Source organism: Arachis ipaensis, chromosome B9 (assembly GCF_059453495.1).
Source record: "Arachis ipaensis isolate K30076 ecotype BB chromosome B9, ASM5945349v1, whole genome shotgun sequence".
Classification (NCBI taxonomy): domain Eukaryota; kingdom Viridiplantae; phylum Streptophyta; class Magnoliopsida; order Fabales; family Fabaceae; genus Arachis; species Arachis ipaensis.
Genome location: NC_142444.1, coordinates 6,944,310 through 6,957,750, shown reverse-complemented (window position 1 = coordinate 6,957,750; position 13,441 = coordinate 6,944,310). Strand labels below are relative to the sequence as shown.

The window sequence follows — 13,441 nt, the reverse complement described above, 5'->3', positions numbered from 1 at the left end:
ACTCTCAATAGTCAAGGCATACTAATTAAATTCAATTAGTTATTCACAAAATTATAAAATGAGGTTGATAAGATTTTTCGGCTCAAAAATTTTAATATGGGAAGTAAAGTGGTGTTTTGGTTAGAAATGGGGAAATATGGTGTTTTACCCAATGGTGGATTCAAGTTCAACATGCAGGGGCGTGGTGGCTGCGACAAGTGTCAGGTGAGATGACGTGGCGCAGGATGAGTGGGACACGGTGGCATCACGTGGGGGCGTGCTAACCTACCACGTGGGGGCGTGATGATGAGGTGGCGGAGCAAGAACAGACCACATAGGCACCACGTGGGGGCGTGATGATGACGTGGCGGAAGGTGAATGGGCCACGCAAGTATCACGTGGGGGCATGTTGATGACGTGGCGCTGGAAGAATTGGCAACGTAGGCATCACACTGGAAGAATTAGCATACGCCGACAATCTCAACATATGTCCGAATGAGCGCATGTACCAATCCCGATACTCCGGGGTCGGTATGAAGTCCCATGTCAGAAGGGGGTGTAGATCCCGGAGTCGAGTGTTTCGCCTGTTGCCCCACTCCGCTATCCACTCCCTAAGCAAAATTGTCCAGTCATAAAGCTGCACTCCGCGAAGAGCCATGCAATGTTGCTCCAGTGGAATGTCCCTTGGTATTCGCGCGGGAGGGGGGGCTGTGCGAACCCAAACTGACGCATCACTCGGTCCGCAGGGTGCCACTCGATACACTCGAATGACAACAACGGAGCAACGATATCACACACATCAAAATGTCCATGTAACTCGCCGGGATGATCATTCCTTCGTACAGCTGCCACTCAAACTGCCACAGATAGTTCGAATGTCATAACCCTAACATTAATGTCTGGATCTAGGATTCATTAAAACCATAAATATTTACCTCCTGCATGTAGTCTATATCATGCCTAAATGTCACAACAGTCTTCTCTAACCACGCTGTACTCCGTTTCGAATGACTCCACCTGAAACATGATACAGTGAAAAAATTTATGTAAGTAACCGTAACTGAAACATGCATAATGAATATAATCTCCGACAAGAACCATAGATATTTACCTCATGGCAACTGGTATCTCAGCAGGTGGAAGGATATGTCTCGGTACGGGCGAAATACACGGCATTCGCTCCCATGTCCAAACAAACAACAGATTAAGAGGACCATCCATCTCCCTCGTATCATATCGTGATGCACCGCATAGTGCTCTGTAAAGATGAGCGAGACATCCTGAACCCCAACTATAAGTATGGATCCGCTCGAAATCGCGAAGCAATGGTAGATACTTCGCATGGGCGTATGCGGTCGACTTATCTGTGAATAGGGTCGACCCTAACAGACAGAAAATCTGACATCTCACATATCTTCTTATGGACTCCTCAGTGTCCAACGACTCCTCATCTCTGACACATCAAACCCAACCAAGCTTTATATAGGATTTCGAATTACGACTGAGCACCGGGGCACGGCCGAATATTGCCATGCTCTGACTCTAAACAAAATCACTACTACTGTCAGTCCATCCACTCACAGGCTCTCCATCAATTGGTAAGCCAAATATATGTGCGACATCTTCCAATGTCACTGTAACCTCACCCGCCGGCAACACAAAAGTGGGAGTCTCCGGCCTCCACCTTTCAACCAGAGCAGCTAACAACGAGTGAGATCCTCTTATCATCCCAATCCTAGATACGTGGTAGAATCCGGTGGCACGTAAGTAGTTTTCGACCCTCGGGTTCCAACTCTGTGGCGGATCCAGTTTACGCACCAACAAATTTCTGTTGAGCTGCATCAACAAAATTATATTTATTATATTACTTATAAATATTCATTTATTAATAAACAAATATTAATAAATGGATTTATAAAATGCATGTGATTAATATTTAGATATTTATTTATTTCAATATTTTATTTGTTAGAAGTGCATTACCATAGCTAAAATAATTTTTTTTCGTGCATCGACATATATTTCTCTAATATTAATAATAACAACGTATATATATTTTTCTAATACTTATTTATTTATTACTTTAACAATTATGTATTAAACTTTTGAATTTGTTCAACATACATATTTATTTACAGAATGTATATTATTTATTTATTTTACTATAGTTTTATTTTTATATTTTTATCGTAAAAAAATATATATTTTTTTTAAAAATTTTAGTTTGTCCTATAGAATACTATAGTATAATATATCTATTTTAATATTTTTATAACAGCAAATTAATTTAAAATTAACAAAAAAAATTATATTTAAACATATTAAATAACAAAAAAAAACAGAAATAAAAATACACAATAAAAATATAATTTACCAACTTACATAGATTGGATGATCCAAATAATTTATAATATGTTCTTCCGGAACTTTATAATTACGAACCATTCTTTAAAATAAAAACAAAATAATATTTTTTTTCCTTCCTATTTTTCACCCTTTCTCCACGGTGAAGCAGCAGCAGCCAGCAAGCCCTCCTTGGAAGAACGCTTCTGTTTATATAGAGCAAGCCCTCCTTCCCCTCACTAACACTCTTTTTTTCTCATTGTAACAAAGGCTTCCGTTTATATATATAGAGCTGGGAATGCTGGGAATGCTACCACACTGTTTACTGGGGTGAGACTTGTCCCCTGCATGCCAGCAGCTCCAGCACGCCCCCCGTGGTGCATCGGGACTCTGCCACGCCAGCTTCACCACGCCCCTGCGTGGTGCCAGAAGAGCATGCTGGCCGCGTCATCTCGCTCCTGCGTGGTGAGACACGTTGCACCGTTGCAGGGTCACCACGCCCCTGCGTGTTGACCGGCTGCTCCACCCCCCGGTAATTCCTCCCATCCTCCAATATTCTCCCAAAACACCAATTACTTCTCCATAAGAAAAATAATTTCCGAGATTTTTCTTCCCTTTTTTTTTTTAAATAAGATAAATTTGGTGCTCTTTTAATTTGTACTGTTTGTGGGCCTATAGGTCAAATTTGATTCATATTTTCTATTTTCATCAAATCCAGTGGGCTCAGACTGGAGACCTGAAAACCATGACAGAACATTCAATTGGGTATGCAGATATTTTATTTTATTTTATTTAGCAATGAAAAAAAAAACAAATCGCCAAATCAAGGAGACACCACTCCGGTGTTCTAGGATCAAGCTAAGATCAACTTGTTTAAAATAGTATTAGTATTAGTCTAAGCTATAATGGGCTCAAAAATGAGCTTAGATTCATTAAGACACTCGACAAACACATCAGTTTCTATGTTCTCCTTGTTACCATCATCAAAAAGAGTTCTAGCCTTATCAATTGCAGAATTTAGCTTCTTCTTATCTGCAGGACAAAGCTTAGAACCGATTAAGGCTTTCTCCATGTCATAGACATAATCATCCAAAGCATTCATTGCTTTAACCTTCTCAAGAAACTCGTCATCTTCAACCTTGTATGTCTCGGCTTCCTCAATTAGCCTTCCGATTTCTTCCTGCGACAATCTTCCTTTATCATTTGTTATGGTAATCTAGTTTTTATTGCCGGTGGTCTTTTCCTCAGAAGTTACACATAGGATGCCGTCGGCATCTAAATCGAAGCATATCGATACAGGATGGCCTTTAGGAGCAGGAGGGATTCCTGAAAGTCTAAATTGACCAAGCAAGTTGTTATCGCTGGCTCTTGTCCTCTCACCTTCATAAATCTCTTCAAGCACAGACGATTGGTTGTCAGAGATCGTCACAAAAGTCATTGACTTCTTTACAGGAATGGTAGTATTCCTTGGAATCACAATGCTCATGACATCTCCTTTTGTGGCTTTACCAAGAGACAGAGGAGTAACATCCTGCAGCACCAAATTCGGGGCAGTACTCTCAGTGCCTCCATTCAACAAAGCAGCCGCAACAGCCGCCCCACAAGCGACAGCTTCATCAGGATTGATGCTCTTATAAAGCTCCTTTCCCTCGAAAAATTCTTGCAACAACTCCTGCACTTTGGGGATTCTAGAAGAGCCACCAACAAGGACTACATCATGCACACTTGCCTTGTCCATTTTCGCATCAATGAGGCATCCAGCTACCGTTTCCAAGCACTCTCTAAAGAGATCCGCATTAAGTTCTTCAAATCTAGCACGCGTTAATGATGAATAGAAATCAATTCCTTTAAAGAAAGCATCTAACTCAATGGTGGCAGTAACGGCATACGATAAAGTCCTCTTTGCCTTCTCACAAGCAGTTCTCAGTCTCCTCAAGGCTCTGGCATCGCCGCTAATGTCAACCTTGTTATTCTTTCTTTTGAATTCATTTACAAAGTAATTCACTACTCTGTTATCAAAATCCTCTCCACCGAGGTGAGTGTTTCCGGCAGTAGCCTTAACTTGGAAGACCTTCCCCTTAATAGTAAGGAGAGATACATCGAAAGTACCACCACCAAGATCAAAGATGAATATATTTCGCTCTCCAGAGCAATCGGATCTTTTGTCAAGTCCATATGCAACAGCAGCAGCCGTTGGCTCACTAATTATTCGCATCACGTTGAGACCTGCAATGGCGCCAGCATCTCTGGTAGCTTTACGCTGAGAGCCATTGAAATAAGCAGGTACTGTAATAACAGCGTTACAAACAGGTGACTCTAAGTACGCCTCCGCAATCTCTCGCATTTTAGTGAGAACCATAGATGAAATTTCTTCGGCAGAAAAGTGCTTCTCTTGATCCTTGTATGTAACAACAATCATTGGTTTGTCATCAGCACCAGCAGTGACCTTAAATGGCCACATCAACAAATCATTCTTGATAACCGGATCACTATATTTTCTACCAATGAGTCTCTTAACATCTGAAAAAACAAAAGAAGGAAAATAAAGAAATCTTTTAAGTACAGTTTAGTTTAGTGCTAAAACTCCTTCCATTTGAAAATAAATGTCAAATTTTGAATGAACTAATATAACACAATTAAGTCTAAAAATCTACTCTTATATTGGGGAAAAGGGTAATGTCTATAATAGAAGCAGCTGCATTTACAGAAAAAGACCTCTCTGGACTAATACTATAAACAATAAGTAGAGTTTCTTTATCTTGAGTAAGTTTCTAACTTCACTTTCACCCAACAAGGGTAGTGAAGATGGAAGGAGCATAACAAACCAGCAAAAACACAACTTGAAATAAGAAGTAAAAGAAAAAACAAAGTGGAGTTTCTAACATTATTTTTTTTCTTAATGTATCCAAAAATACAAAGAGACTAATTTGTGTAAGGTAGAAAGCAAGAAAAAAAAAAAAAAACACATGCAAAAATTGAAAGTAAGAAGATTACTATTATTACTATACCGAAGACAGTATTAATTGGGTTAGCAGCAGCTTGGTTCTTAGCAGCATCTCCGATTAACCTCTGATTGGCAGTAAAAGCAACGTAGGAAGGTGTTGTTCTGTTGCCCTGGTCATTATGAATGATCTCCACTCGACAGTGTTGTTCCTGCCATACGGCAACACAAGAGTAAGTTGTGCCAAGGTCGATTCCCACTGCATCTCCTTCGTACTTTCTGGCCCTCTTCATGCTTAGATTCAGAACAAGCTAAGCGAAATGGTGAAATCTTGTGAAAATATCAAACTAGTAGTAGGATTTGCAATTGAAAAGCCATATGGATATTTGTATTGTAACTCGTAAGTCTTGCTGTCTTGTTTTAACCACCCCATAATTAATTCTTCCATTTGTTTTTAATATAGCAATGACTCTTGATTTTCGAGTAAAACCCCACTGGATCCTGACCATTATGCTAATTTTCATTTCGATTGAAAAATAACATTGCACTTCTTAACGATTAATTTTGTTAGACATTTTATTCTCTCCGTTAATATTTTGGTCCAAAATTAACGGATTTTGTCTACATATTAATATATTACGTTACCTAATGACATGTTGAAAAACCATTTTAAAAGATAAAATATCTTTGTTGTATCAACAATACACTGCAATAAAATAAGACAATTAAACTCATGAAAAAAATTTAAGAAATACTTAAATCCCTAATTAATTTATACATAGACACATAAACCCATAATAAATTATGAAATAAGATAAATATCTCTAAATTTCAACAAATCATTGTACCTATTTTGTTAGATAATGTGTAAGAAAAAGTTGGTTTCAAATGGTATTATTTTCATCACCTTGATGATGGACAATACAAATATGAAAAGTTAATTTGGCCTGAAAAAATTTTTAGATAATGATTAATCAAGACATTAGGTCGACCTTGATCACGTACAATGTGCTGATCAATGGTCTTACAAGATCTATCATTTGAAGGAAGTTAAAAAATTTGTGAATGAGATGAATGAGAGAGGTTTAAAATATGACAAAATTACATTCACGATGAATATTGTAAAGATGGGGACATAAAATTTGTATTAGAGACTAAAAAGAAAATGATTGAAAGAGATTGAACTTGATGAAGTAGTTTTTATTGTGTTCATATCAGGACTTTACAGAGAAAAAGAAAGAGGAGGAGTAAATACAATGACTTATTAAAATTTAGGGATATTTATCCTACTTTATAGTTTATTACATGTGTCTATGTTTAAATTAGGGTTAAGTACTGAAATCGTCCCTAAGGTCTGGGGTAAAAATCAAAATCGTCCCCGACCTTTTTTGTTATTAAAATCATCCCCAACATTACAAAATGTTATAAAATCGTCCTTTTTTTATCTCAATTTTATTTTTTGACCAAATTACCCTTAACTATTAATAAAAAAATAAAAAATAAAAATAAAAACAAAAACAAAAAACTCCTCCCCCCACCTCCACCTCCACCTCCACCTCCACCTCCGATGTCTCTTCCCAGTGAGAAAACCCAGCTTCTTCCTCTTCTTGTTCAACTTCAACACCGCCACCCTTCTTCGCCCTCCCCTCGCGCTCTCTCTCCTCTACTCCTCTGCCACCAACAACACTCACTGGCAACAATAACAATTCTTTTTCTCTTCTTCATCAGCAACAACAACAAATCCAGCAAATTGAACAATAACAAATTCAGCAAAATAAATCACTAACAAATTTAAATTTGACAACAGTTCAACAATCATCAATTGCAGTTCAACAAATAAATCTTCGTTTTTTTCGCCAGTGAAAAAAGTTCAAGCAGAAGTAGAAGGAGAAGCAGAGGCAGTCAATCACAGAAGAAGAACAACAACATAGAAACCAGATTGATAATCAGAAGCATGCAGAAGCAGCAGAACCAGAAGAAACCATAAGAAACTAGAAACCAGAAACTGGCGAGGAGTAGCGACACCGACGGCCGAGCGAGGAGGAGGAGCAGAAACGGCGGAGATCCAGCAGAAACGACGAGGAACAGCGGTGGTGGCGGTAGCGAAGAGCGGCGGCGGCAGTGAAGACCGGTGGCGGCGGCGAGGACCCTTCCCCTTCCCCCTCTTCTTCCCGAACCCCCCTCCCCCCTCTTCTCCCTTCGCGTTCCCTTCCCCCTTTCCCCGAGGAGCAGAGCGGCGGCGACAGCGAAGAGCGATGGCAGCAGTGAAGACCGGTGGCGGCGGCAGTGAAGACCGGTGGCAGCGGCGAAGACCCTTCCCTTCTTCTTCCCAAAACCTCCCTCCCCCCCCCCCCCCTCTTCTCCATTCGCGTTCCCTTCTCCCTTTCCGGAGGAGCAGAGCGGCGACGGCAGCAAAGAGCGGCAGCGGCAGTGAAGACCGGTGGCGGCGGCGAAGACCCTTTCCTTTCCCCCTTCCCCCTCTTCTTCCCGAAAACCCCCCTCCTCCCCCTCTTCTCCCTTCGCGTTCCCTGCCCCCCTTTCCCCTTTACGCTTTTTCTTTCTTTTTTTTATTTTTATTTTTTAAGTTAGGGTTTTTTTTATTAATAATGAAGGGTAATATGGTAAAAAAATAAAATTGAAGTGGAAAAGGACGATTTTAATAACAAAAAAAGGTCGGGGACGATTTTGATTTTCACCCCAGACCTTAGGGACGATTTCAGTACTTAACCCTTTAAATTAGTTAGAAATTTAAATGTCTCATAAAAAAAAATTTAGAGATTTAATTGTCCTATTTTACTGTAGCGTATTATTGACATGGCAGGGGGTGTTTTGTCTCTTGGAATGGTTCCTTGACACATCATCAACTAACGTGACACATAGACAAAATCCGTTAGTTCTGGACGGAGTCATTAACGGAAAGGGTAAAATGTCTGACGGAGTTAATGGTTAGGGACCGCAATGTCATTTTCCAATCAATGAAGGACGAAATGAGAGTTAGCGAAATGGTTAGGGACGGGGGTGTGGTTTTACTCTTTGATTTTCACTTTATCAGCTTTGGGACTTCAAAAGCAAGTAAATATACTGATTTGATTTAGGCGATAAGATAAACCGATAAGATAAGGGTTTATCTATCATATACCCTAAAGGCATAATTTAAGATTACAAATTGAGAAAATTTATGTTGAAAATAAGACACATTTAAGTTTCTAATACATTTATTTTATACCTATTAAATAAAAAAAATTGAAATTTTCTACTAATAATAAGCTTATTATGTGCCTTAAGAACACATGTTAGCTAAACCCATAAGATAATTAAATTTTTGAAAATTCTGCTATGAATTTGCTTTATATAAATAAATGATTAAATGTACACTAAAAATTAATTATTAAATTAATTATTCGTATAAAATATATATTAAAATAAAAAATGCTATATTAAGTGTATACTAAAATTAACTACTAAGGGTGGCAAAGTGGGTCGGCTTGTCCCAACTCGCTCGCCCCGCTAAGCCCGCACCATAAAAGGGGACGGGCCGGCCTCCCCTGCCAACTAAAATGGGTTCAAAATGCTAGCCCGCCTTACTTTATGATGGATTGGCGGGTTAGCCCGCTTGACTCTTTTTTTTGTTTGAAAAGTGAAATTAATTAAAATTAACCAAAAAATAATAATTAAAAAAATCAAATACAAATAAAATATAGTCAAATTATAATATAAATTTTTTCATTATTTTTTTAATTTTTAATTTCAATAAAATTGTTCAAAATAATATTTGTCAATAGAATCATCTTTATTTTAAAAAATAAGTCACATAATTTAAGTATATATACCAAATTATAAAATAAATAAATAAAGTTAATAACTAAAAAAATAAAAAAAATGAAAAAACGTGTTTAAAAATTATATAATTATTAATTTTGTAATAGTAATAACTCTTTTATTTAATAAAAAAAGAAAGAAAAAATAAAAATTTTTGGCCCGACAGGTTGGCCGGCCCACCAAAACCCGCAAATTTGGCGGTGCGGGTTTGACGGTTTTTTTAATTTGGTAGGTTTCAAATTCTAGTCCGACCCGCCTTTTTTAGCGGGTTCGGCGAGTCGGCCCGACGAATTCGACCTGTTTTTCCACCCCTGTCTAAAATAGTAAAATCAATCATTGGTATAAAATATATATTGAAATATAGATATATATTAAAAATAAATTGAATAACACATGTATTTATACACAAATATATTAGTAACTCATTTTGGTCGCTAATTATTTATTTTTATATATAAATAATATTTTTTTATAAGATATATTTAAAAATATGTTATGAAACACATATTTTTATATACAAATATAAAATAGTTAATTTAATAACTAATTTTTTGTAGGTATTTAATTTATTTAAAATAAATTCTTGAAAACTTTTGCGATAAATACAATAATCCTCCTAGCTAGTGTTTAAATTTCGTTACTGTAATTGTAGAACTCAAGGCAAATCTATTTGGAAGAGTTGATAGATTTCTCTTTTATTAATCACTAACTAAACATATTTATTTTTTTTGTCCAACATCTATTTGGCTAGCACCTAAGAACGACAACACCATCCAAATCTACATGTACCTGCCACGCCCTAATCTAATAGAAGCATGTAACATCATCATTGTCTCTTTCAATTCAAAAAAAAATAAAAAATCAGCTTCACTAATAATAATGGAGAATCCTAATTTCTTCAGTCACCAGCTCTTTTTATTTCAATTGGTTTCAATCTTGGGAAGAAAATTACCAATACGAAAAAGCTGTCACTAGGAAAGATTCCAAGTTAAAATTTGACATATGAATTTAGAGTGCTTAAGCAATGTTGAGAACTGAGAGGCAGCAGGTGAAGATATGGTTGCCGTGGCACATGCGGAGGACGTGGAGACAGCACAGCCAAGACTCGGAGAGGGAGTTTTCTACCATTGTTGCGAATCTGAGCACGTGCTTGAGGTGGTGAGGCAACTGCACCAGATTGAGATGTTGGCTTCTGATAAAAAAAACAACAAAATCAATTACATACGGTTAGAGACAGAGCAGACACATAACAAAAAATCAAGATTTTTTACACATCTCTTCGGTTCGGTTCGATTTGATTTGGTTGGTTTTAAATAACTGAGAACCGGAAAAGGCTGAATTTAATCTGACTTTTATTTCTAGATTGATATTGGTCAGACTAATTCAAGTTAATCAATGTCAAATTGTTCTTAGCTCATGTGGAAGAAATGAAGAAACGGCAATGGAAAATTGAAACATGAATCTCTTTTTTATTATTATTTCCAATATGTAAGTTGTAAGCATTCAGATATTCACAAAATGTTAAGAGATAGAGACAGAGCAAACAGTTATTTGTATTTGATATAAACCATGGCTGTGTCTATCTTGAACAACCTTTGGAGATTAACAACCTTGAGAAAAGGTTGATTTAGGGGTCAATAAGGCAAGGTAAGGGGAAAAAAAAGTGGGTGAATATGGAAAATCCCTATGACTTTATGGTACATTTTTTTTTGCACAAAATGTTAGACTAAGGAATATAATCAAGGCCTAACTGGAAGAACTTTAGGCAAAGCCTCATGAGCAGTGACAGATAGAGTCTGCATTTTGCAATCTGACGAGATGAATTGTTGAGAGCTTTCATCATCCAAAGAGTTGATCTTGTTGATTAATTGCAACAAAACTTGCTCAAGTTCTTGCCCATCACTCCATGGATGGATTTCAGCCTTAAGAAGCAAAGGGTCTTTGCAGATCAAATCCCACACTGGAAAGTTCTTCCTTGGCATCATGAAATCTCTCTCTCTAAGCCTCAAGCTTGGGCAATAATCACCACTTCCATCACCAAGATATATGATCCTCTTGTTCTCATCACCATTGTTGGATAGTGAATCTTGTATCCTCTCTATGATTAAACCCTAAATTCATCATTGAAAAAAAAAATTACAATGTCATCTAAATAGATGTCACATTTGGTACTATAGTCAATTTTTTTACACATACTAGTTGAATAGTTATTCAAAACCTTAGATTTGATTGGTGAATATTATAAATAAAGTTGATAAGATTTTTCTCCCTTTTTTTTTTCAAATAAGATAAATTTGGTGCTCTTTTAATTTGTACTGTTTGTGGGCCTATAGGTCAAATTTGATTCATATTTTCTATTTTCATCAAATCCAGTGGGCTCAGACTGGAGACTTGAAAACCATGACAGAACATTCAATTGGGTAAGCAGATATTTTATTTTATTTTATTTTATTTAGCAACAAAAAAAAAAAATCGCCAAATCAAGGAGACACCACTCCGGTGTTCTAGGATCAAGCTAAGATCAACTTGTTTAAAATAGTATTAGTATTAGTAACATCTAAATTTCCGGAAGCTAGAACAAGTTAAGATCAACTTGAAAGCTACAACTAGAAACATGTATTATATATAATTAAATTAAAAAAAAAAACATTTTTTTTAATTAGCAGTTTTAGCAGCATACCTTGCACATATTTGGAGGGCACAAAGCACAACCATGTGGGGCTTTGTTAAAGTCATGGTAAGGCAAAATTCTCAACCTTCCTTCTTCACTAACATAACCTGGGTTTGTGTTAATCTCTGAAAAGTATTCCTTTATTCCCAAATGCTCCAAAATTGTTTCAATGAAGAATAAGTTAGCATCACTCACAATCCTCAAATCACACCTGAAAAAAAGAAAAATTTACCACCTTAAATTTCACTCAAGATAAATAATACTAAAAAAGATAGTTAAATTTTTTCCTCCAAATTAAACCCATAGAGAGAGAAAGAGTGATACCCTAAAGCATGTGCAGCTTTAATGGCAGGTATTACTCTTGGGTGAATAGGAATTCTATGAAGAACTTCTTTAATTTCCCCAATGGTTTTTCCTTGTGCATGCATCTCCAGCATCAACTTATCCTATAAATCCAAATAATCAAAGGGGGAAAAACCATTAATTAAGTTCCTCCAGAAACACGAAATGCATGATATGTTCCTCAAACACAATGCAGGTTGCAAAACAAAAATGAATAAATATGTGAATGCAGGAAGAAAGAACATACCATGAGGGTGTTCCAAGGCATGGTTGGAAGAAGCTGATTGAACAAATCGGTGAAACCCAACCCATCAATGACCCAGTTATCACTGTCACAATCAACAATGGTTTTGTCGAAGTCGAAAACCACAATAATCCCAGACATGTTTCCTCTTTTTTTTTCTTCCTCTCTTCAGAAAGAACAAAGCTTTTTCTGATTGGGTGTTTAAAAGTACTCTCAAAATGTGTTCTTGGCTTGGATTTTTCGCCAACACATAACAATGGTATTTATAGCTGGAACAAGCTAAGCCCAACACCGAAATTTTAAAAAATAAAAAAGAGAGAAAAGAAAATATTATTTTGAAATTTAAGAAAAGAATTTAAAATTATATCCTAGATTCCAAAGGAATATTACATTGGAGATCCATGGGAATTGTTATTTCCTGGTAAGTGGTAAGGAGAGAGATTAAGATCTAAGAGCATGCATCTAAAAAGGTGGCATTTTCTTCTCTAGAAGAATTCATAATTCGGAAATCTCATTCTTTCCTTTGTATTAAATCTCAGCCGTCAGATTAGGTTGTCACGAGAATCGCACGGTGGAGAATGCGTTGAAGGCTTAAGGCCGTAAGAACACAACGCGGGAATATAAAGAGGAATATTCGAATGCATTTGGTTTTTGGTTACACTTTTTTTTTCCTTTTTTTTTTTAAGTTTCCTTTTTTATTTTTTGTGTATGTGATTACTTCATATTAAGTTTGGTTGGTGGCCACCAGTGGATGGATCCTGTAAGAATATTCCAGGTATAGTCCGTTCTAGACAAAGAAAGTTCTTCTATGAAGTAAGTGCATTCAATTTAAGTATACCATAAGATAAGATATTCGCTTTTAATAGTACTATTTATCTATCTTCAATTAAAAATATTGCCATAATAATACCTAAATTCAATAACAATGTTTTGATTTTCCCTTTAAATTGTTTCAAACATTTGATTAATTATTTAAATTTTTAGAGTAATACTGCATAGTCAATAATAATTTATATTTATATTTATAAGCATTTTATACACACAAAAAATATAATTTACACTTATATTTTTAAAATTTATACATATAAATTAATAAAATTTA

General features: G+C 36.3%; 3 protein-coding genes across 3 annotated transcripts; all 3 read right to left on the bottom strand.

Moving 5' to 3' along the window:
- Positions 1-1,521: 1,521 nt before the first annotated feature.
- LOC148543634 (serine/threonine-protein phosphatase 7 long form homolog) lies at positions 1,522-3,424 on the bottom strand. The gene is made up of 2 exons (XM_088498609.1): positions 3,275-3,424; positions 1,522-1,815 (listed from the first exon to the last, which is right to left on the bottom strand). The coding sequence occupies exons 1-2, from the start codon at positions 3,422-3,424 to the stop codon at positions 1,522-1,524; spliced, it is 444 nt and encodes a 147-aa protein (XP_088354735.1).
- Positions 3,394-5,651, bottom strand: LOC107614722 (heat shock cognate 70 kDa protein-like). The gene is made up of 2 exons (XM_088499798.1): positions 5,331-5,651; positions 3,394-4,842 (listed from the first exon to the last, which is right to left on the bottom strand). The coding sequence occupies exons 1-2, from the start codon at positions 5,554-5,556 to the stop codon at positions 3,539-3,541; spliced, it is 1,530 nt and encodes a 509-aa protein (XP_088355924.1). The 5' UTR covers positions 5,557-5,651; the 3' UTR covers positions 3,394-3,538.
- Positions 5,652-9,747: 4,096 nt separating this feature from the next.
- LOC107617777 (inorganic pyrophosphatase 2) lies at positions 9,748-12,803 on the bottom strand. The gene is made up of 5 exons (XM_021112370.2): positions 12,343-12,803; positions 12,078-12,199; positions 11,763-11,964; positions 10,834-11,193; positions 9,748-10,274 (listed from the first exon to the last, which is right to left on the bottom strand). The coding sequence occupies exons 1-5, from the start codon at positions 12,478-12,480 to the stop codon at positions 10,071-10,073; spliced, it is 1,026 nt and encodes a 341-aa protein (XP_020968029.2). The 5' UTR covers positions 12,481-12,803; the 3' UTR covers positions 9,748-10,070.
- Between the last annotated feature and the right edge of the window lie 638 nt (positions 12,804-13,441).

Bases quoted from the DNA above. Each gene is read 5' to 3' on its own strand.
- LOC148543634 (XM_088498609.1), bottom strand. From the start codon at position 3,424: ATGAATGCTTTGGATGATTATGTCTATGACATGGAGAAAGCCTTAATC. The intron at 1,816-3,274 runs GTGTTTGTCGAG...TTGTTGATGCAG, and splicing joins AGGAGAACATAGAAACTGAT to CTCAACAGAAATTTGTTGGT.
- LOC107614722 (XM_088499798.1), bottom strand. From the start codon at position 5,556: ATGAAGAGGGCCAGAAAGTACGAAGGAGATGCAGTGGGAATCGACCTT. The intron at 4,843-5,330 runs GTATAGTAATAA...TTGTTTTTTCAG, and splicing joins CCCAATTAATACTGTCTTCG to ATGTTAAGAGACTCATTGGT.
- LOC107617777 (XM_021112370.2), bottom strand. From the start codon at position 12,480: ATGTCTGGGATTATTGTGGTTTTCGACTTCGACAAAACCATTGTTGAT. The intron at 12,200-12,342 runs GTATGTTCTTTC...TTGGATTTATAG, and splicing joins TGCCTTGGAACACCCTCATG to GATAAGTTGATGCTGGAGAT. The intron at 10,275-10,833 runs GTTAGGCCTTGA...TTTTTTTATCAG, and splicing joins CTTTGCCTAAAGTTCTTCCA to AAGCCAACATCTCAATCTGG.